The following is a 21063-nucleotide window of genomic DNA, read 5'->3' as shown; positions in this document are numbered from 1 at the left end:
TGTGTGTTTGTTGGGCCGCCTCTGGAACTGTGTGTGTTTGAATATGTGTTCGTCGGGCTGCTTCTTGCACCATTTGTGTGTGTGTATGTTAATCAGTGTGTCTAGTCTATGTGTTTCACTGTTGGGTTTGCTATGTATGCATGGATGATGAGGGTTGCTATTTTACAACTGAACCTCAAATGAAGCAGGACAGATTTCTCTTGTAAGCAGATCAGGGTCCAGTCACATGTTGTGATGTTGTGTGAACGTACTTGTGTTGGCATGCTATAGTACTAGCGTTGGTGTGTGATCGCGGTATTTTGACTGTGATCAGAAAGTGTTCATGTTTAGTACAGGGTATGGATAAGCCAATATTGTGATGCCAATATTTGCTTAAGAAGCAGTGTGTAATGATTTCCCTGGCATTAAATGTCATGATCTATCTTCTTTTACATGCCTCACATGCTGGTACTCTTCGTTTCCATTCTTGGATCACTCATCTCTGTGTGTCTGCCACAAATGTCATTCTGTCAATCAGTGTCTGTTTTCTGATAATGAATACTGTTTCTGTTTGTGTAAGAGTATTATTCATCATTGTTATGATTTTTTAGATTAGAATATTCCATAATGTCTATGTGTCCTTGGTGCATTTTGTTGGAACTTTTTTGCAAGTGTGTGATGCTGTTGGAATGTTAGAGGTGTGTGTGTCTGTTTGGGTGTGTTGTTTGTCTACATACACCTCAGTTTGCGGGCCTGCCTGTTTGTTCATAGTTCATTATGTACCATTATATATTATATATAATGAACACAATTTGTTCTGTTCAGTTGGTCATTTGTGTGGATTGTATTAACTCTCTCTGCTCTTTGGATATTCTCCAACCTCTATCCATCTCTACATCTCCCCTCATCACCACTTTCATTGCCACCCCCCATTTCTACCTTTCTATAACCCTCATTCGGTTCTCCTCTCCTCCTACCATCTCTTTTACTCCACCTCCACCTTGTTTCCCTTCTCTTTTTTGCTTCCCCTCTTTCTTCCCCCCACTTTCCTACTCTCCCCCTCTATCTCTTTCCCTTTGCCTTCCCTCTTTTCCCCCCCGTCTGTCTACTTTGCTTTTGTGACCCCCTATCTCTCCCTATGCTCCCCTTCCCGTCGTCCCTCTCCTCTGTTCTCCCAGGTGTCTGTCTGTCAGGAGATGATCACAGAGTTCCGAAACGCCGTCTCCTGTAAGAAGAGTTCCCGTTCCCGTCGTCGCCGCCCCCTGGGCAACTCTGCGGCCCTCCGCCACCCCACCCGCATCGCCCTGGGGACCCAGCGGCCCCTCCGCCTCGTACGGGAGATGCGCCTCAGCAACGGCAAGCTCTACAGCGGCTCGGGACCCCTGACTGGGGGAGCAGGGGGGCCAGGAGGGGGTGTAGGGGCTGGGGGAGGTCCCTCAGACATGGGCCCCGGGCCTCAGCGACTCCTGGAGGACCCTCTGGGGGCCAACACCACCCCTCCTCACCTGCCCCAGCCACAGGTCCCCGTGGCGCTCCCTCGCAGCTGCACGCATGTCAGGATCTGCCAGGAGTGCAGGAGGATCCAGAGCCTGAGGTCAGGGATGGGGTCCACAAGGATCCCCCCCTCATCTGCACCCCTGCCGCGCCTGCCCCCTCCTCCTCCCCCCTCCTCCTCCAACACAGACAGCGAGGGGGGAGGGGGGTCCAGCCCCCGGCGGCTCCCCCACAGCACCCCTGCACCCTGCCTACCTATACCACCCCCACAGAGCAGCACTGACACAGACCTTCTGGGGAAGCAGGACTAAGAATGACGATCTAGGAGGGTCTGGAGTTGTTTTGAGCTGCTCAGTGACACTATTCTCTGACCCTCTGTACATTGGACTCCAGGAGGGAACTACAGGGAGAGAAGGAGGGAGAAAGAGAGAGAGAGAATTAGAGGGCTCAAAGACGTTGTGAGATGTGTGATGAAGCAATGGAAAGGATATATTTGCACAGATACCAAAAGACACACCCATGCAGGAGGAGAAAGACGGAGAGACTTCCTTTGCTCTCCAGCGCGCTGCCCAGCTGGGTCTGATGTTAGCCCAGTCTGTTCACTTTTCACAGTCTTTCCCTTTCCATGGTACCACAGACTCACCTACAGCGTCCAGCTCTTCCTCTCTGGACAGTGACCACTGAAGGAGGAGTCCACATTGATCCTGGAGGACCTTTAGTCTATGTAACATACAACAACAGAAGACTTTAAAACTGACTCAGAGAATTATATGATTTTCCAGATTTTTTCGTTGTTGTCTTTGTCGTTTGGTTGCCATTGTTCTAAGTGGAAGTTACAGAAAAATAAAGACGATATATGTGACTAATGTGGTGGATCACGACACACTATGAAGACAACACTCCCCTGAGGTTTACTGTGTGGAGTAGGTGTTTTGTTCCTCTGGGGACCCCGTAGCTGCTTTTGAAACGACTTTGAAGAAAGCAGATTTGGCTGGAAATTAGTTGTAACAAAGTCAGATATGCATAATATAATGTGTGTGTGTGTGCACGCGCGTAGAGGTCTGTCCTTACAGCAAGTGAGAGGAACAAATGATCATACCAAGTATATGATAATCAGAGGCTTTGCGATGTGAAATGACTTGTTATCCTGGAGAATACTTGCCAAGCATTTTCTCCTCTTTACCTCTATTCATAGCACAGACAGAGAAAGGAAGAGGAGAGAGCGATGGAGTAAGATAGAGGAGTAAGAGAAAAAATAGGAACGCAACAGAGAGATAAAGGAGGACTGTATTAGAATGACAAATCCCTAATTGAACTACTTCTTTAATGAGATTTTTCCTGATCTGGTAATTCTGGGCAGCATCTTGCTGGGGGCTTGGCTCTGCTGCCGGGAGGCTGGGACTAAAGCTTCCCTGCTCTACATCACGTTGAACTGGCTGTCTGCAGCACAGACGCCTGCCAGAGCTCCACACAGAGCTCCACACAGAGCTCCACACAGAGCTCCACACAGAGCTCCACACAGAGCTCCACACAGAGCTCCACACAGAGCTCCACACAGAGCTCCACACAGAGCTCCACACAGAGCTCCACACAGAGCTCCACACCACCCTGAGCCCTCTCATTACAGCCTGTGGAGCTTTAGTTCTGGTAATTATTCCCCTTTAATAACTAATAGCCACACAATGACTATGGAGGAGACTGAGGTCATGGTTTAATGTTATAAAAGTATGACGGGGAATAATGTTACAGGGTTCAAGACTTTCAGAGGCTTTCTGCTGCCTCACCACAGATCATCATACACACACACTGACAGACATAACCATGTAACCTAAGAAATACATCATTATTTCTGTGTTCTTCTCTTGGACCCTCATCAGTGAGCCAGACACACACATCTGCATAGGTCACCACTCTAGTCTCAACTCAATGCAGTGAAACCATTGGATGGCTTTCTTCCAATACACTTCATTGGCCTCCTTTCCTCGTCTTCTTTCCTACATAACAATTGATCTTACAGGGATAGACAGGTGAAAGCACTGGTGCATCTCTAAACCGGTCTTTTCACCTATCAGTGGTGAAGAGGGAAAAGAGACAAGAAAAGGAAGACTTTTGAGTACTGGGACGCATAACAATGTCGGGGGGGGGGGCAAAGTGAATCAGAGGGGTGTCTGTGAGGGGAGAGAGTTTACTCAACAAAACAAACAAATCGTTTTTGTTAACTTTTCAGTTCTCTGTAATTTTTTCATATTTCTATACTAGTGCTAAATGGATTATTAAAAGTTGAATATTATGATTCAATTTGTATTATTATTATTCCTATTGAAGTACGGATCTATAGGAGGATGCTGCTGTTTTGGGGAGATGGGTGGAGGGTGGGCAGCGGTGGGTTGATAGAGGTGAGGGGTGACGGGTACGTCCTCTCCATAGCAACCACCTGATGTTAAATCCTAGACACGCAAAGTCGTTTGGAATAAAAAATAAATATTCTAGCTGTCCAAGCTGGCATGATGTATCGTCTGTTCCTGCAGTGTTAAAGTGTGTGTCTGACAATTTGTCTTTTTGTCTATGTTTCTCAGTTTCAGGCTGAGCACCTAATTCTTTTTGTGGCATCCATCTTAGCTGGGTCGTTCCACTGATAGTGTCTTTTGGGTAGTGTAATAGCTATTGATTGCACTTCATTTTAAAATTCTGTCATAAAGAGCACATGTTCAACTTCATAACAAACATGTTTTATCTCCAGAGGTTAAAAGAAGAAAAATGACCATAAAAGTTGACAATGTAACAGGTTTGATGAGTTCATCTTAAACCAGCCAAGCTTACTGTGTGCAACAGGGAGGGGCAACAATGTAAGCTTAACAAAAAATGTGAACTTGTTTTGAAATGTGTATTTTTTTATTTACAATATGATGAGAGTTTAAAAGTAGAATGAAAATAGCATATGCAGGAGAGGTAAGAAGAAAAAAAACCTGAGACTTGTGGGCACCTCCCCCTTTCTAACGTTTATAAGAGATAACCATACAAAAAAGTATGTCAAATGTTTAAGGTAGATTAGTGCTAAAATGTTGTTTATCAAACAACTAATTGACTGACGTCTGTTCAATTACTTGAATAACATTTAGTTAGTTCTTTAGAGGGAAATAAAATCACGCCCGAGAGAAATCAAATCAAGAATTATGTGGGACGTAGGGTTGAAGGGAGTTGTAGTTTTCATTAAGCAAATATTCAACCTTGTTCAGTGCAGAAACGTGATAATTAACTACAATGAACCTAATCCATTGCACTTGCTGTTTCTGGCTCAAACAGAGACCTGATACTAGTTGCCACTACCACTGCATCATAGACCCTACCTATGTCTACAATTTATCTTCATAAAATGTTACTTTAAACCTTAACCACACTGCTAACCTTTTGCCTAACCCTCACCTTAAATCAAGACAAAAATTTAAAATAAATAAAAATAAAAATAAAATATATTTTTTGTTTTCATGAATTTGTACAATATAGCCAATTTTGACTGTCACTATCTCATGGAAACTGACAGAGACTTACAGTTTTAAGCATGTTATGATATCTTTATTTTACTAGGCAAGTCAGTTAAGAACAAATTGTTATTTACAATGACAACCTACCCCGGCCAAACCCAGACAACACTGGGATAATTGTGAACTGCCCTACAGGACTCCCAATCACGGCCGGATGTGACAAAGCCTGGATTCAAACCAGGGACTGTGGTGACACCTCTTGCACTGAGATGCAGTGCCTTAGACCGCTGTGCCACTCGGGAGCTGTCAGATACACACAGATCACATGAGAGTGGAATGGACACAACGCAATGACTAGAGGGATAGAGAAAGTTGGTGAAAGTGTGATTTATCTATTTTGAAGAAGTAGTAAATTGATTTCAGCTCTGGAGCTAACATAGCCTGAGCAGAGACGAGATGATGACTTTAAGTAATGAAAAACAATATACTGTAGTCATCAAATATATACTAGTAATATAACCAACTGAAATATTTTATTATTTCATAGTAATTTCCTATTTTTCAATTGATGTCTACCCAATGTGGACCTGACAGAAACAATGGAATATTTTCAATGTTTTGGCAATAGATGTTCATTATTTTTGGCCTTGGAATTTCTGTTAAAAAATACAATAATTTTAATGTCATTATTTCATAATGCTTTTAATGTTTAAAAACTAAAATTGAAAATCGTGATAATCTTTCATTTATCTAACTGAAACTGAACCAACCTCAAAAAGCACTAATCGCTCAGCACTAATACAGATAAACAGATAATTGGAGGTTTATGGAGTTTTGCATATAAAGGAGAACAATCAAAAAGTGGTGGGCTTCCACCCCCAATCCTCGTCCCATTCCCCCCATCCCAACTCAGGCAACATGTCACCATCCAATAAATCATTTTTATGAAAACCCACAATAAACATATACTATTGGAATTTTTTCATGATTTAGTTTAGTTAGAGAGTAGATGTGCAGCATGTGATCCAACTGTTCAATTGAGTGTTTTATCAAAATGTACACACATAATGTCACAAGGACATAAATGTGACATTCAAACTCTGTTTGAAAATGGGAGTTTTGTGCTCCGTAGCAAGAATAAGAGAAATGTGAACGGTTACAGGATCTGAGGTGGTTTTGCCATACCCCATTCAAAGGCACTGAAATCTTGTGTCTTTCCCACACATACACAGTCCATGTCTCAATTGTATCACGGCTTAAACATCCTTATTTAACCCGCCTCCCCCCCTTCACCTACACTTATTGAAGTGGATTTAACAAGTGACATCAATAAGAGATATAGCTTTAACCTGGATTCATTTGGTCAGTCTATGTCATTGGAAGCGCACATAATGTACATGTATGGTATGCAGAATTGGGCATTTCTAGGAATTTGTTGAATATTGTATATAGTAGGTGTTGAATGATAGAGAATTCTGACATAAATCTATCTTAATATGCTAGCTCTACTATGGGCAGACATGAGAGGATAATGTCTATCATGTTCTTGATGATGATAGAAGGTGGGTGGAGGGAATGGGGGAGGTGGTGGGCAAGGGTCATCTCCCAGGTATCTATCAGCAAAACATCCAGACCACCTGAACATTGCCCTGAGCACCCCATCCAGCTGCACTGAGAACCAGTCACTATTGTACAGGCTCACTTTCGGGTCCAGGGCCTGGAAGTTGGCCGAGCGCAACACCACCAGGGTCCCCAAAGCCCGGTCCAGAAGCCGCACCACCGCCCGCCGAATGTGGCCTCGTCGGCGAATGTAGAGCTGCACAGGGAAGGTGCTGAAATGGGACCATACACTAATAATCACCACAGTGTTTAACCTGCCTGTCAGGCCTTCCAGCTCATTAGCTACATAGCGCATCTCACTGGCGATGACAGTGTTGAAGCGGATTGGAGGACCGTGACAATGGTATTTCAGCAGGATGTTGTGGGTGCTGTCCACTGCCATGAAGGGCCCCATATTCTTAGGACTGTAAAGGTTGAACTCCTTCAGGTCTGTCATAAAGAGGAAGTGAGAGTTGGAAGTTGGACAGACAGAGGAGAGCGTTAGAAAGCACCTGAGGCAGCAGAGAGTGAAATATGCCACAGGACTCACCTGGTACTAAGGTGTTGAGGTACTCAAACCACTGTCTGACAGTATAGTCTCTGTACATGTACACCACCTTGCTCTTCAGACACTGAGTGGCAGATGAGATGTTAAACTGGCCCATCACACCACCACCCAGCACTCGCTATGACCCTTGGAAGTAATACCCGGAAGGAGTGATCCTGGTAGACTGTCTTCATGCTGCTTCTCTCCATGTCTGCTTTGTCTGAAAGAGAAAAGCAAGCATCTTGTACCAGCTAGCATCATCACTTTACAGGCAATATAGGTGCTTTCCCACCTTACATTACTGTAGATGCAGTGGTTGGCTTGAATACTGTCCTGAACACCAAGAAAATCTCAAGGGTTGAATGATACAGCCACAAAGCAGAGCTGAGCAGTTCGTAAGCTGGCAAGCTAGTGTTAAAAAGATAATCATAGTTGTACTGTGGTATCTCCTTGCTCTCTTACCTTTTTTCCCAGGCAGCACAATGACACTGTCAGACCCTGAAGGATGAATGGGAACTTTGATGTTTACACCACAGAGAAAAAGTGGAGAATTAATCATATTTCAATGTTAAATAAACACATTGCAGCAAGCAATCTGATACATTGGAAACAAAGTCTGAGAATACATTTCACATTTCTAAACTCATTCACTTACATACTGTAAAACTCACTAACCTCTGAAAGAGCAATGCCTCCTTGTTCACGGGCAGATGGTTCACATACTGTAGGGTCCCCTGGCGTGGTTGATCCGTGTATCACAACTCAGCAGCTTGGGCTTGTAGCAGTACCAGGGCTACCCTGTGTGGGGGTCTGTGAAATTGCACAGCGGCTTCTGGTTTGTCGGCAGACACAGGTTACATACAGTTGTTTGGAACAGTTTTCCAGAGCGGAACAGACACTGAAAGGGAATCTGTTCGGGCCGTTCCTCTCGTATCCATTGTAGAATGTGAATTGCCTCTCTAGAATGGACCAGGGTCATCTCCACCCTTGCAGACCCCTGCCATAGTAATGGGAAAATGGCAGTAGGCAGAGTAGGTCCCATTCCTGTGGTCCAACACCTGTCCTGCAATGCCTGCTCCCAACTTGGAGGAATGCAGCGGGCCAGCAAGAAGTCTCCACCATAGCTTTTGGGACGCCCCTGGAAGTCATGCATATGGACCAGAGCCTCCAACTAGTCCCCCACGTGCAACTCTCTCCTGCCCCCTGCTGGCAGGATTACAAAAAGCCTGTGTGCAGGGTCACTGGTCTGGTTCAGGGACACATTCACCGAATGGGGCTAAGGCTGTGGCCAGGTGATTATCTCCTCCGGTGAGGGCTCCTGGCTACAGTAACTCCGGAGAAGGGCCCTGTGGGAGGAAACCTGAGTTGACGCTGCTTTGGTGCTGGTAGAACATTGACACTGCTTGGCAGTTGAGCTTCTGCTGAGTAAAGAGGAGAGGTCACGAACAGGCATGCTACACTGGACACTAACTTTTGCAGAGCTTGTGACGCTTCCATTAATTTCAATGAAACCTGGACATAAGCAGCACAGCTCTGTGAGAGGCTTGCGCTGTTCAGTGTAAAATTACGAGTTTGTACTCGTATTTGACGCACGACTCACACCCAAGAACACTTGATAAAGTGGCTTGCATTCTGCGGATGCTGGCAAAATCTATGCATCAAGTGTAGCATCTAAAAACCTACTGTTTTCGTGACGCCCTAGTTGCTCTTATCAACGTGGGTGTATTTACATACACTAGCATAAAAACAGTCCACAGAAGCCAGAAGTTAAATACAATTCCATTCCAACTTACTGTGCCGATGGGCAAGACCTTTGATCATTATGAGACACACCCAACCTCCTTGCGACTGCCTTTGACGTTGCTTATCAGCCAGACTCCCATCTGGTTTAGCAGCCTTTTACATCTCTATACACAGATCATCACATCACCACATTTGACCGTTTGATCATTTCCCTTATATTGTCGTTTCAATATTGCACAGCGGCTTCTGGTCACATCTGATCTCATTGGTAAATGTTGATCATTTTCTTGATGTTTTTTTTTCCTCTACCAAGGTTACAAGATCAAGTTAATTGAGAATCTTTGCACAAAGTGACAGCTATTTCTTTTCGTTTGCAATTTCTATTTTTATTGTTTATTTTGTACTTTAGAGTAACCTTGTTTTGGTGTATGAATGTATTTTGGTATATTTTTCAGTTATCTGCTACATAAGCTAAAGAAGGTTCAAAGGTATGTTCGGATGTTCAGTACCCTACATGTTGGTCTTCAGAGCTATCTGCATAGTTTGAAATGAAGCATGCCCGTCAAATATCTCCCATCTTTTTGTTAGCTAGTTCATTCAACTGTGATATAAACCTGAGGTGCTGAGGCTACAGATGAATAATTTCAATCAGTGATATTGATCTGCTGACTGAAGGGCATGGGTCTGATGTAGAGCGACTTCCTCTGCTTACCTCATGTCAAAATAAAGGTCCTTCACGTGCACCATATGTGGACAGAGAGGAAGTGGGTCTACAACAGACCCACATTTGGAAAGTCTGTTTAATAATACGATCCTTTAGATATTTTGACTCAAATTCCAACCTTCATAATGATCAAGTTTCCTGCCACCCAGCACAGTAATTTGAAATGGAATTGTATTTAACTTATGGCTTCCTGTGGACTGTTTTTGTGCCACCCAATATAATTAAAAGCAACACTAGTGCATGTAAATACACCCACGTTGATAAGAGCAGCTAGTGACGCCCAATTGTAGCTCCCCTGATGAGGGGGAGAGGGTGATAGAAGCAATGTGAGATTGGTTCATATTAGGCCAGATGGCTGTACCCTACCTCCAGAATGTTAATGTTTCTGAACAGGAAGAAGAGGCCTGACAGGGCCAGCAGGAAGAAGATACAGATATATCTGGACAGGCTCCTCCACAACGAGGCCATCCTCTGTCAGTCAGCCTGATGTTGACACAAAGAAGCTGGTAAGGGACAGATCACAATTTACTGGGGGGAGGGGTGGTCCAAAATAGCGGAGGATTGTCAAATGTCTTTCTTTTTGCTTTGGGGAGGGTTTTGTGTTTTTTTATTGGGCACAGGGGAAGGTAGTGCATTTTTCCCCCTGGTTAACATTGGCTCTTTTGCAAGCTTTACTATATAATTTATTCAACCCTAGTCAAATTTCCTCATCTTCTTGCATGAGCCTCCCCTATATGAACGGGTTTTGGTACGTCCCTTATGCATTATGCTTTTACATGTGCTAACATTTAATATACCACAGGCCAGAATAGTCTGCGGTCTAACAGTCTATAGTTCATAGTGACAATAGTGGTAGTTGGATCGTTTGTTTATATCTGCAATAGGCTAGCTAGCAATCATACCACACATAAAAGCATTCAAAGATGCATCAATTTTAAATATGAATCGAGAAGAACAAATAGGAATAACTGATCTGCAGCTGAGAGGCCAGGTGCATCATTACACATGAAAGAACAGTGAAGAATTGAAACACAAAGCTCCCCTATTGATCTTGTTTAGGGACAATACAATTATCCTAACGAGACTATAGTAGCCAACAACCCCATAATGCAATGAATAATTGCATTATTGTTTTTAAGTGAGAACAAAATTATACTCTAGGCTGCAGTGCAAATGTCATTTGAATAATGGCGCAAAAGCCCTGCGATTGGAATGTTTCATTCCATTTGTATCAGTTGTGGATCTGGACTCTGGACAGTTTATAAGGTCTAGGAGGCAGAGTAGCAGGCCAGTCTGGCTGCATTTTTACTTCTGATACTGAAAGTGCTGTCTGTTTCAGATCATCATTCTCCCAAATCTTCCTATAATAATTTGGCCACATCTGTTCCAGGCTGAGCCAGTTATTCGGAAAAGCTTAACACACGCCTCCTCTCCTAGAACATAACGCTCAATATTGCCTAAATATTTATCATTTAACTTTACAAGGTATTACATTTTATATGTGGCATAAACACAACCAGTCACAATGTTTTAATCTGATTAGGCTACATCAATAGTCTCCTGTAGGCATACGCACATTCATCTAAAATATAATTGCAGCATCCTCAAAATGGCTTGACATTAAGCAGGTTTCCATTCAAACTTTTTATGCAGTAAAGTACCCTACATGTTGGAAATTGTATGTCACTACATCATGAAAGCATGCAGGTTATTAGGCTACAGATTAAATAAGTTATGATTAACTTCACAGAGTGGTGAAAGTGCACAGCGATGAGATTTATATTCCTTTAAATAAATGTGGAAGGTCTTATTCTGGTGACATGATGATTGATGCTTGGCTGCCATTTGACAGATAAAAATTATCTAGCACTTTTGTCCATAATAATCTCATTATGTAGTAGGCTATACCTGTACTGTATCTGCAAGCTGTTGGATAGAGCACATATGCCAATACCAAAGTGGGCACATTCGTTATACCTACGCAATTCTTTGTGTGACAAAACCATCAGTAGGCCTAGAGTTGAAAATGTCATGGAAACCCATATAACTTGTATTTTTTATTCAGCACATGGGAATTTAAAATCAAGTTATTTTTATGTGCACTACATATTTACACATATACTTTCGTCTGCAACAAGCAGTGCTGTAAAGTACTTAGGTTAAAATACTTAGCTGGTAATTGCAGCTTTTGGCCAATAAAAAATGAAAAGCCAATAAATAAAATTGTAGGAGACAAAATGGCCCAGGAGAGGCTGTCTATCCCAGCCTACACGCCAAATTCGCTCTTCAAAACCATTCTCTCACACCTTGCAGGCACATGAGCCTGATGCTGAGGAGAGAGAGCAAGAGAGCAAGCAGCCTTGGCCTAGGCCACTGTTGAGTAAAACAAAAATTTGAGGAAAAAGAGTATGCCTATTGTGAAAAGACTACAAGGGGAATTTAATACGCGTTGTAATATTTTAGTGGAAGATGAGAAGAACATTGTCAAGGCCAAATGCAGGCTACTGTTCAGGTAGGAGGCCATTTTGGAACTTACATTCATTCATAATAATTTGTTTTATCATTATTGTACATCATTGTTATTATTCTAAGCCTATTTATTAATCGAAACCAGTTTTTTAAAATATGCAAAACCTGTTTTTAATTCTATTGAGACAATTTCATTGGTTAAATAAAATTGGATCTGTCTTTTTAATTTTGTGCTCCAAATTTAGTTTAAGATAGGTCTGTTGTAAAATAAATAACATTAGCCTATTTTTGTCATTTTTTGGTCATTTTTTTGTCATTCTGTTTAGCCATTTCCTTTGGCCAAATTAAATTGTATTTTTTTTTGAAAATGCTTAATTTTCTTTTTTATATCTCTAAGCTATAGGACAGACACTTTAGAACAAACTTCCTTTAGATTTTTTGGGGGACTATCTGTTGTTCGATGTGGTGAATCTGTTATTCAATGTGTATGTATGTGCTAATAGCATTAAGGCCAAAAATACATTTTCATCAAATCATTAAAAACATATTTTTTGATACTTGATATTGATATTTTTGATATTTTGATACTTGATATTGATATTTTTTGATACTGAGTCTTAAAACTCAAAATCAAATAGCAAAGTGATTCTTGGTATGACCTTCTTAAAACAATTCCACATATCTTAGACAGATCCCAAAACGGACCAATTCAGGACACCTTTAGTAATATCAAGGTAACTTGATACCATCAGAAAGCAAATATTGTATCCTGTCTGGCAGATAGTTCCCAAACCAATTGCAAGACGCCTGGTCCAGGCCCATTTCAGACAACCTTTGAATGAGTAGGGCATGGTTGAGTGTCAAAGGCCTTGGATAGGTCTATAAATATGGCAGCACAGTGATTCCTATGATCCTAGCAATTGAATATATCATTTAAGACAATCATAGCTGCTGAAACAGTGCTACTGTATGTCCAGGTCTAAAACCAGGCTGGGACACAATAATATAATTTGAAGTTAGGAAAGTTCTTAGCTGAGAGTTTGCCAGTGAGGCAAGGCAAGATCATTTCTAAACTGTCTGTCCTCGGTTGCAACACTCACTACCGAGTTTCAAACTGCTTCTGGAAGCAACGTCAGCTCAAGAACTGTTAGTTGGGAGCTTCATGAAATGGGTTTCCATGGCCGAGCAGCCGCACACAAGCCTAAGATCACCATGCGCAATGCCAAGCGTTAGCTGGAGTGGTGTAAAGCTTGCCGCCATTGGACTCTGGAACAGTGGAAACGCGTTTTATGGAGTGATGAATCACGCTTCACCATCTATATAGTGCCAACTATAAAGTTTGTTGGAGGAGGAAAAATGGTCTGGGGTTGTTTTTCATGGTCCAGGCTCGGTCCCTTAGTTCTAGTGAAGGGAAATGTTAATGCTACAGACGATTCTGTGCTTACACCTTTGTGGCAACAGTTTGGGGAAGGCCCTTTTCTGTTTTAGCATGACATTGCCCCAGTGTACATACAGAACTTGACTGGCCTGCACAGAGCAGGCCTCAACCCCATCGAACACATTTAGCTCTAGAAACTAAAAGCCTGCTTATGAATTCTTGAATTAATTATTTAAAGGATATTGGTTAAAAAAATGTATCGACTTCAAACTGTCTTTGTCTGTCTGTGGGATAGAGGAGAGAGATGGAGCTAGAGAGAGAGAGATAAGGAGGGTGAGGCAGGGGCTGAAGGAGAGAGAAAAAATGAGGGGGAGGAGGGAAAGAAAGTGAAGGAGGTGAAGGAGGGAGGGGAGAGAGATTAAACAGACAGAGGTGGAAGAGAGGAGGAAGATGGAGAGATGAGAGGATGGGGAGGCAGGGGAAGTAGGGGGAGAGGGTAGAGGGGGTGAAAGAAACAGGAGGGAGAGAAGAAAAGGAGCGGGTATGAACAGGTAGAGAGTGAGACAGACATTGTGTTGTTATGTGTTAATAACATGTAGACTACGTTACCCAGCAGGCTATGCGGGAGGCGGATGGTTGAAGAATGCCTTGCATGGCTAAACATGGAGTTTTCTAGCTGAAGTATATGTTCATTAAAAGTAGTTAAACCTACGCCCCAGTTTGTCATTATATAAGGAACAAACATAACATGGTGTCAGACTGGTAGTCGCTATGACGAGATAAGAGAAGAGAAAGGAGTAACTCTGCAAATTTCCGTGACAAAAATGTAACATTCTACCACAAGTCAAGTGACGTGAGTAGTCGAAGATGCTAGCTTGCAAGAGCGAGGACAACAGCGAGAGTGACAGCAGCGAGAGTGACAGCAGTGAGAGTGAGGCTGCATTGGAATCTGTTGACAAGCAAGTTGATGAGCAACATACTGAATGAAGTAGAGGTCAATCGATTATGATTTTTCAACGCCGATACCGATTATCGGAGGACCAAAAAAGCCGATATAGATTAATCATATGATTTTTTATATTTTTTTATTTGTAATAATGACAATTACAACAATACTGAAGGAAACACTCATTTTAACTTAATATAATACATCAATAAAATCAATTTAGCCTCAAGTAAATAATGAAAGATGTTTAATTTGGTTTAAATAATGCAAAACAAAGTGTTGGAGAAGAAAGTGAAAGTGCAATATGGCTCTCTATCCACCAGATGTGTACCAAACTCATTAAAAGTGGCAGTAATATAGTCTCTCTTGAAAAAGCCAAACCTTGACCCAGAAAATATAAAAAAACTGTCGGCCTATATCGAATCTCCCATTCCTCTCAATAAAAATAAAAAAAGCTGTTGCGCATCAACTCACTACCTTCCTGAAAACAATGTATACGAAACGCTTCAGTCTGGTTTTAGACCCCATCGTAGCACTGAGACTGCAGTTGTGAAGGTGGTAAATGACCTTTAAATGGCATCAGACCGAGGCTCTGCACCTGTCCTCGTGCTCCTAGACCTTAGTGCTGCTTTTGATACCATCGATCACCACATTCTTTTGGAGAGATTGGAAACACAAATTGGTTTACATGGGCAAGTTCTGGCCAAGTTTAGATTTTATCTGTTGGAAAGATATCCGTTTGTCTCTTTGGATGGTTTGTCCTCTGAGAAATCAACTGTAAATTCCGGTGCTCCTCAATGCTCCGTTTTAGGACCACTATTGTTTTCACTATATATTTTAGTTCTTGGTGATGTCATTCGGAAACATAATGTTAACTTTCACTGCTATGCGGACGACACACAGCTGTACATTTCGATGAAACATGGTGAAGCCCCAAAATTTCCCTCCCTGGAAGCCTGTGTTTTAGACATAAGGAAGTGGATGGCTGCAAATGTTCTACTTTTAAACTCGGACAAAACAGAGATGCTAGTTCCAAGAAACAAAGAGATCTTGTTATGAACTTGAGTGAAGACCCAAAAGCGGTTTTAACAGAAAACAGAGTTCTTTAATGAAAAAACAGGAATGGCATAAATCCTCTTCCAACGTTGTCAGCGGAACAAAAAGAACGTTAGTATAGTGCAGGTGGCACCTGCCAGGCAGACTCCGACAGGACAGGACAAGGTGGAAGCAAACGAGACGACAGCTTGCTTCTGGCATCAAAAAACACAAACAAGAATCAGACACTGAAAGTAGCAGGAACAGAGAAAGAAATAGAGACCTAATCAGAGGGGGAAGAGAGAACAGGTGTGAAAGAGTGAATGAGCTAGTTAGAGGAGATGTAGAACAGCTGAAGAATGAGAGACAGAGAAGGTAACCTAAAAAGACCAGCAGAGAGAGAGAGTGAAGAGAAAGGACAGGAACAGACATAACAAGACATGACAGTACCCCCCCACTCACCGAGCGCCTCCTGGCGCACTCGAGGAGGAAACCTGGCGGCAACGGAGGAAATCATCGATCAGCGAACGGTCCAGCACGTCCCGAGAGGGAACCCAACTCCTCTCCTCAGGACCGTACCCCTCCCAATCCACTAGGTACTGATGACCACGGCCCCGAGGGCGCATGTCCAAAATCTTACGAACCCTGTAGATGGGTGCGCCCTCGACAAGGATGGGGGGGGGGACGAGCGGGGCGCGAAGAACGGGCTTAACACAGGAGACATGGAAGACCGGGTGAACGCGACGAAGATAGCGGGAGAAGAAGTCGCACTGCGACAGGATTAATGACCTGGGAAATACGGAACGGACCAATGAACCGCGGGGCCAACTTGCGAGAAGCTGTCTTAAGGGGAAGGTTCTGAGTGGAGAGCCATACTCTCTGACCGCAACAATATCTAGGACTCTTGGTCCTACGCTTATTAGCGGCCCTCACAGTCTGCGCCCTATTACGGCAAAGTGCCGACCTGACCCCCTTCCAGGTGCGCTCGCAACGCTGGACAAAAGCCTGAGCGGAGGGGACGCAGGACTCGGCGAGCTGAGATGAGAACAGCGGAGGCTGGTACCCGAGGCTACACTGAAAAGGGGATAGACCGGTAGCAGACGAGGGAAGCGAGTTGTGGGCGTACTCTGCCCAGGGGAGCTGTTCTGACCAAGACGCAGGGTTACGAAAAGAAAGACTGCGTAAATGCGACCAACAGTCTGATTGGCCCGTTCGGCTTGACCGTTAGACTGGGGATGAAAGCCGGACGAGAGACTGACGGAAGCCCCAATCAAACGGCAAAACTCCCTCCAAAATTGAGACGTGAACTGCGGGCCTCTGTCGGAAACGACGTCAGACGGAAGGCCATGAATTCGGAAAACATTCTCGATAATGATCTGAGCCGTCTCCTTAGCAGAAGGGAGCTTATCGAGAGGAATGAAATGAGCCGCCTTAGAGAATCTATCGACAACCGTAAGAATAACTGTCTTCCCGCTGATGAAGGCAGTCCGGTGATAAAATCTAAAGCGATGTGAGACCACGGTCGAGAGGGAATGGGAAGCGGTCTGAGACGGCCGGCAGGAGGAGAGTTCCCAGATTTAGTCTGCGCGCAGACCGAACAAGCGGCGACAAATCGACGCGCGTCACGTTCCCGAGTGGGCCACCAGAAACGCTGGCGAATGGAAGCGAGCGTACCCCGAACGCCGGGGTGGCCGGCTAACTTGGCAGAGTGGGCCCACTGAAGAACGGCCGGACGAGTAGGAACGGGAACGAACAGAAGGTTCCTAGGACAAGCTCGCGGCGACGGAGTGTGAGCGAGTGCTTGCTTTACCTGCCTCTCAATTCCCCAGACAGTCAACCCGACAACACGCCCGTCAGGGAGAATCCCCTCGGGGTCGGTGGAGACCTCAGAAGAACTGAAGAGACGAGATAAAGCATCAGGCTTGGTGTTTTTTGAGCCCGGACGATAAGAAATAACAAACTCGAAACGAGCGAAAAACAGAGCCCAACGAGCCTGACGCGCATTAAGTCGTTTGGCTGAACGGATGTCCTCAAGGTTCCTATGGTCAGTCCAAACGACAAAAGGAACGGTCGCCCCCTCCAACCACTGTCGCCATTCGCCTAGGGCTAAGCGGATGGCGAGCAGTTCGCGATTACCAACATCATAGTTACGTTCTGACGGCGATAAGCGATGAGAGAAAACGCGCAAGGATGGACCTTGCCGTCAGAGAGAGCGCTGAGAAAGAATGGCTCCCACGCCCACCTCTGACGCGTCAACCTCAACAACAAACTGGCTAGAGATGTCAGGTGTAACAAGAATAGGAGCGGATGTAAAACGATTCTTAAGAAGATCAAAAGCTCCCTGGGCGGAAACGGACCACTTAAAGCACGTCTTAACAGAAGTAAGGGCTGTGAGGGGAGCTGCCACCTGACCGAAATTACGGATGAAACGACGATAGAAATTAGCGAAGCCCAGAAAGCGCTGCAGCTCGACGCGTGACTTAGGAACGGGCCAATCAATGACAGCCTGGACCTTAGCGGGATCCATCTTAATGCCCTCAGCGGAAATAACGGAACCGAGAAAAGGGACAGAGGCGGCATGAAAAATGCACTTCTCAGCCTTCACATAAAGACAGTTCTCCAAAAGGCGCTGGAGGACGCGCCGCACGTGCTGAACATGAATCGAGAGAGACGGAGAAAAAATCAGGATATCATCCATGTAAACGAAAACAAAAATGTTCAGCATGTCTCTCAGGACGTCGTTAACTAGTGCCTGAAAGACAGCTGGAGCGTTAACGAGGCCGAAAGGAAGAACCCGGTATTCAAAGTGCCCTAACGGAGTGTTAAACGCCGTCTTCCACTCGTCCCCCTCCCTGATGCGCACGAGATGGTAGGCGTTACGAAGGTCCAATTTGGTGAAAAACCTGGCTCCCTGCAGGATCTCGAAGGCTGAAGACATAAGAGGAAGCGGATAACGATTCTTAACTGTTATGTCATTCAGCCCTCGATAATCCACGCATGGGCGCAGGGACCCGTCCTTCTTCTGAACAAAAAAAAACCCCGCTCCGGCGGGAGAGGAGGAGGAGACAATGGTACCGGCGTTGAGCGAAACCGACAAATAATCCTCGAGAGCCTTACGTTCGGGAGCCGACAGAGAGTATAATCTACCCCGGGGGAGTAGTTCCCGGAAGGAGATCAATACTACAGTCATACGACCGGTGTGGAGGGAGAGAAGTGGCCTTGGAACGACTGAACACCGTGCGCAGATCGTGATACTCCTCCGGCACCCCTGTCAAATCGCCAGGCTCCTCCTGTGAAGTAGAGACAGAGGAAACAGGAGGGATAGCAGACATTAAACAGGTTACATGACAAGAAACATTCCAGGATAGGATAGTATTACTAGACCAATTAATAGAAGGGTTATGGCGCACTAGCCAGGGATGACCCAAAACAACAGGTGTAAAAGGTGAACGAAAAATTAAAAAAGAAATGGTTTCGCTATGATTACCAGAGACAGTGAGGGTTAAAGGCAGCGTCTCACGCTGAATCTTGGGGAGAGAACTACCATCTAAAGCGAACAAGGCCGTGGGCTCCCCTAACTGTCTGAGAGGAATGTCATGTTCCCGAGCCCAGGTCTCGTCCATAAAACAGCCCTCCGCCCCAGAGTCTATCAAGGCACTGCAGGAAGCAGATGAACCGGGCCAGCGGAGATGGACCGGAAAAGTAGTGCGTGATCCAGAAGGAGAGGCCTGAGTAGTTGCGCTCACCAGTAGCCCTCCTCTTACTGATGAGCTCTGGCCTTTACTGGACATGAGGTGACAAAATGACCAGCGGAGCCGCAGTAGAGACAGAGGCGATTGGTGATTCTCCGTTCCTTCTCCTTGGCCGAGATGCGGATACCCCCCAGCTGCATAGGCTCAGCATCCGAGCCGGCGGAGGAGGGTGGCAGTGATGCGGCAGGTGGCAGTGATGTGGAGAGGGGAGCAGCGGAGAACGCGAGCTCCTTTCCTCGAGCTCGGCGACGAAGATCAAACCGTCGCTCTATGCGAATAGCGAGAGCTATTAAGGAGTCCAGACTGGAAGGAACCTCCCGGGAGAGGATCTCGTCCTTAACCTCGACGAGGAGACCCTCCAGAAAACGAGCGAGCAAAGCCGGCTCGTTCCAGTCACTTGAGGCAGCGAGAGTGCGAAACTCAATAGAATAATCCGTTATGGATCGATTCCCCTGACATAGGGAAGACAGGGCCCTGGAAGCCTCCTCCCCAAAAACAGAACGGTCAAAAACCCGTATCATCTCCTCCTTAAAGTCTTGATACTGGTTAATACACTCAGCCCTCGCCTCCCAGACTGCCGTGCCCCACTCACGCGCCCGTCCGGTAAGGAGAGAAATGACGTAGGCGATGCGGGCTGCGCTCCTGGAGTAAGTGTTGGGCTGGAGAGAGAACACCACATCACACTGAGTGAGGAATGAGCGGCACTCAGTGGGCTCCCCAGAGTAACACGGCGGGTTGTTGATCCTGGGCTCCGGAGACTCGGAAACCCTGGAAGTGGGCGGTGGATCGAGGTGGAGTTGGTGAACCTGTCTTGTGAGGTCGGAGACTTGGACGGCCAGGGTCTCAACGGCATGTCGAGCAGCAGACAATTCCTCCTCGTGTCTGCCTAGCATCGCTCCCTGGATCTCGACGGCGGAGTGAAAAGGGTCCGGAGCCGCTGGGTCCATTCTTGGTCTGATTCTTCTGTTATGAACTTGAGTGAAGACCCAAAAGCGGTTTTAACAGAAAACAGAGTTCTTTAATGAAAAAACAGGAATGGCATAAATCCTCTTCCAACGTTGTCAGCGGAACAAAAAGAACGTTAGTATAGTGCAGGTGGCACCTGCCAGGCAGACTCCGACAGGACAGGACAAGGTGGAAGCAAACGAGACGACAGCTTGCTTCTGGCATCAAAAAACACAAACAAGAATCAGACACTGAAAGTAGCAGGAACAGAGAAAGAAATAGAGACCTAATCAGAGGGGGAAGAGAGAACAGGTGTGAAAGAGTGAATGAGCTAGTTAGAGGAGATGTAGAACAGCTGAAGAATGAGAGACAGAGAAGGTAACCTAAAAAGACCAGCAGAGAGAGAGAGTGAAGAGAAAGGACAGGAACAGACATAACAAGACATGACAGATCTTCTGTTGAATCTGACAATTAATCTTGATGGTTGTACAGTCGTCTCAAATAAAACTGTGAAGGACCTCTGCGTTACTCTGGACCCTGATCTCTCTTTTGTCGAACATATCAAGACTGTTTCAAGGACAGGCTTTTCCCATCTACTTAAGATCAGAAACCTTCCGTCACAAATTAAGCATAAAAATGAATCCATGCTTTTGTCACTTCTAGGTTAAACTACTGCAATGCTTTACTTTCCAGCTACCCAGATAAAGACCTAAATAAACTTCAGTTAGTGCTAAACACGGCTGCTAGAATCTTGACTAGAACCACATTGTTTTATCACATTTCTACAGTGCTAGCCTCTCTACACTGGCTTCCTGTTAAGGCATGGGCTAATTTCAAGGTTTTACTGCTAACCTACAAAGCATTACATGGGCTTGCTCCTACCTATCTTTCCGATTTGGTCTTGCCATACATACCTACACGTATGCTACGGTCAGAAGACGCAGGCCTCCTTACTGTCCCTAGAATGTCT

The 21063-nt window shown here is 44.8% G+C and overlaps 1 protein-coding gene and 1 pseudogene across 4 annotated transcripts in view; one reads left to right on the top strand and one right to left on the bottom strand.

Annotated features, from left to right (window-relative positions):
• Nucleotides 1–3607, top strand: part of LOC135520559 (glutamate receptor ionotropic, kainate 5-like) — a 172906-nt gene extending 169299 nt beyond the window's left edge. For all 4 annotated transcript variants that reach the window (XM_064946204.1, XM_064946202.1, XM_064946205.1 and 1 more), the window contains one exon: nt 1158–3607. In XM_064946204.1, the coding sequence (XP_064802276.1) occupies nt 1158–1784 (627 nt within the window). In that variant the 3' untranslated portion in view covers nt 1785–3607. The remainder of the gene's footprint in view (nt 1–1157) is intronic.
• A 1580-nt stretch (nt 3608–5187) lies between these two features.
• LOC135519756 (NXPE family member 3-like) lies at nt 5188–10036 on the bottom strand (annotated as a pseudogene).
• Between the last annotated feature and the right edge of the window lie 11027 nt (nt 10037–21063).

The sequence above is a fragment of the Oncorhynchus masou genome, chromosome 29, assembly GCF_036934945.1.
Source record: "Oncorhynchus masou masou isolate Uvic2021 chromosome 29, UVic_Omas_1.1, whole genome shotgun sequence".
Lineage (NCBI taxonomy): Eukaryota > Metazoa > Chordata > Actinopteri > Salmoniformes > Salmonidae > Oncorhynchus > Oncorhynchus masou.
Note: the sequence above shows the minus strand (reverse complement) of the source record. Positions and strands in the feature narration are given on the sequence as shown.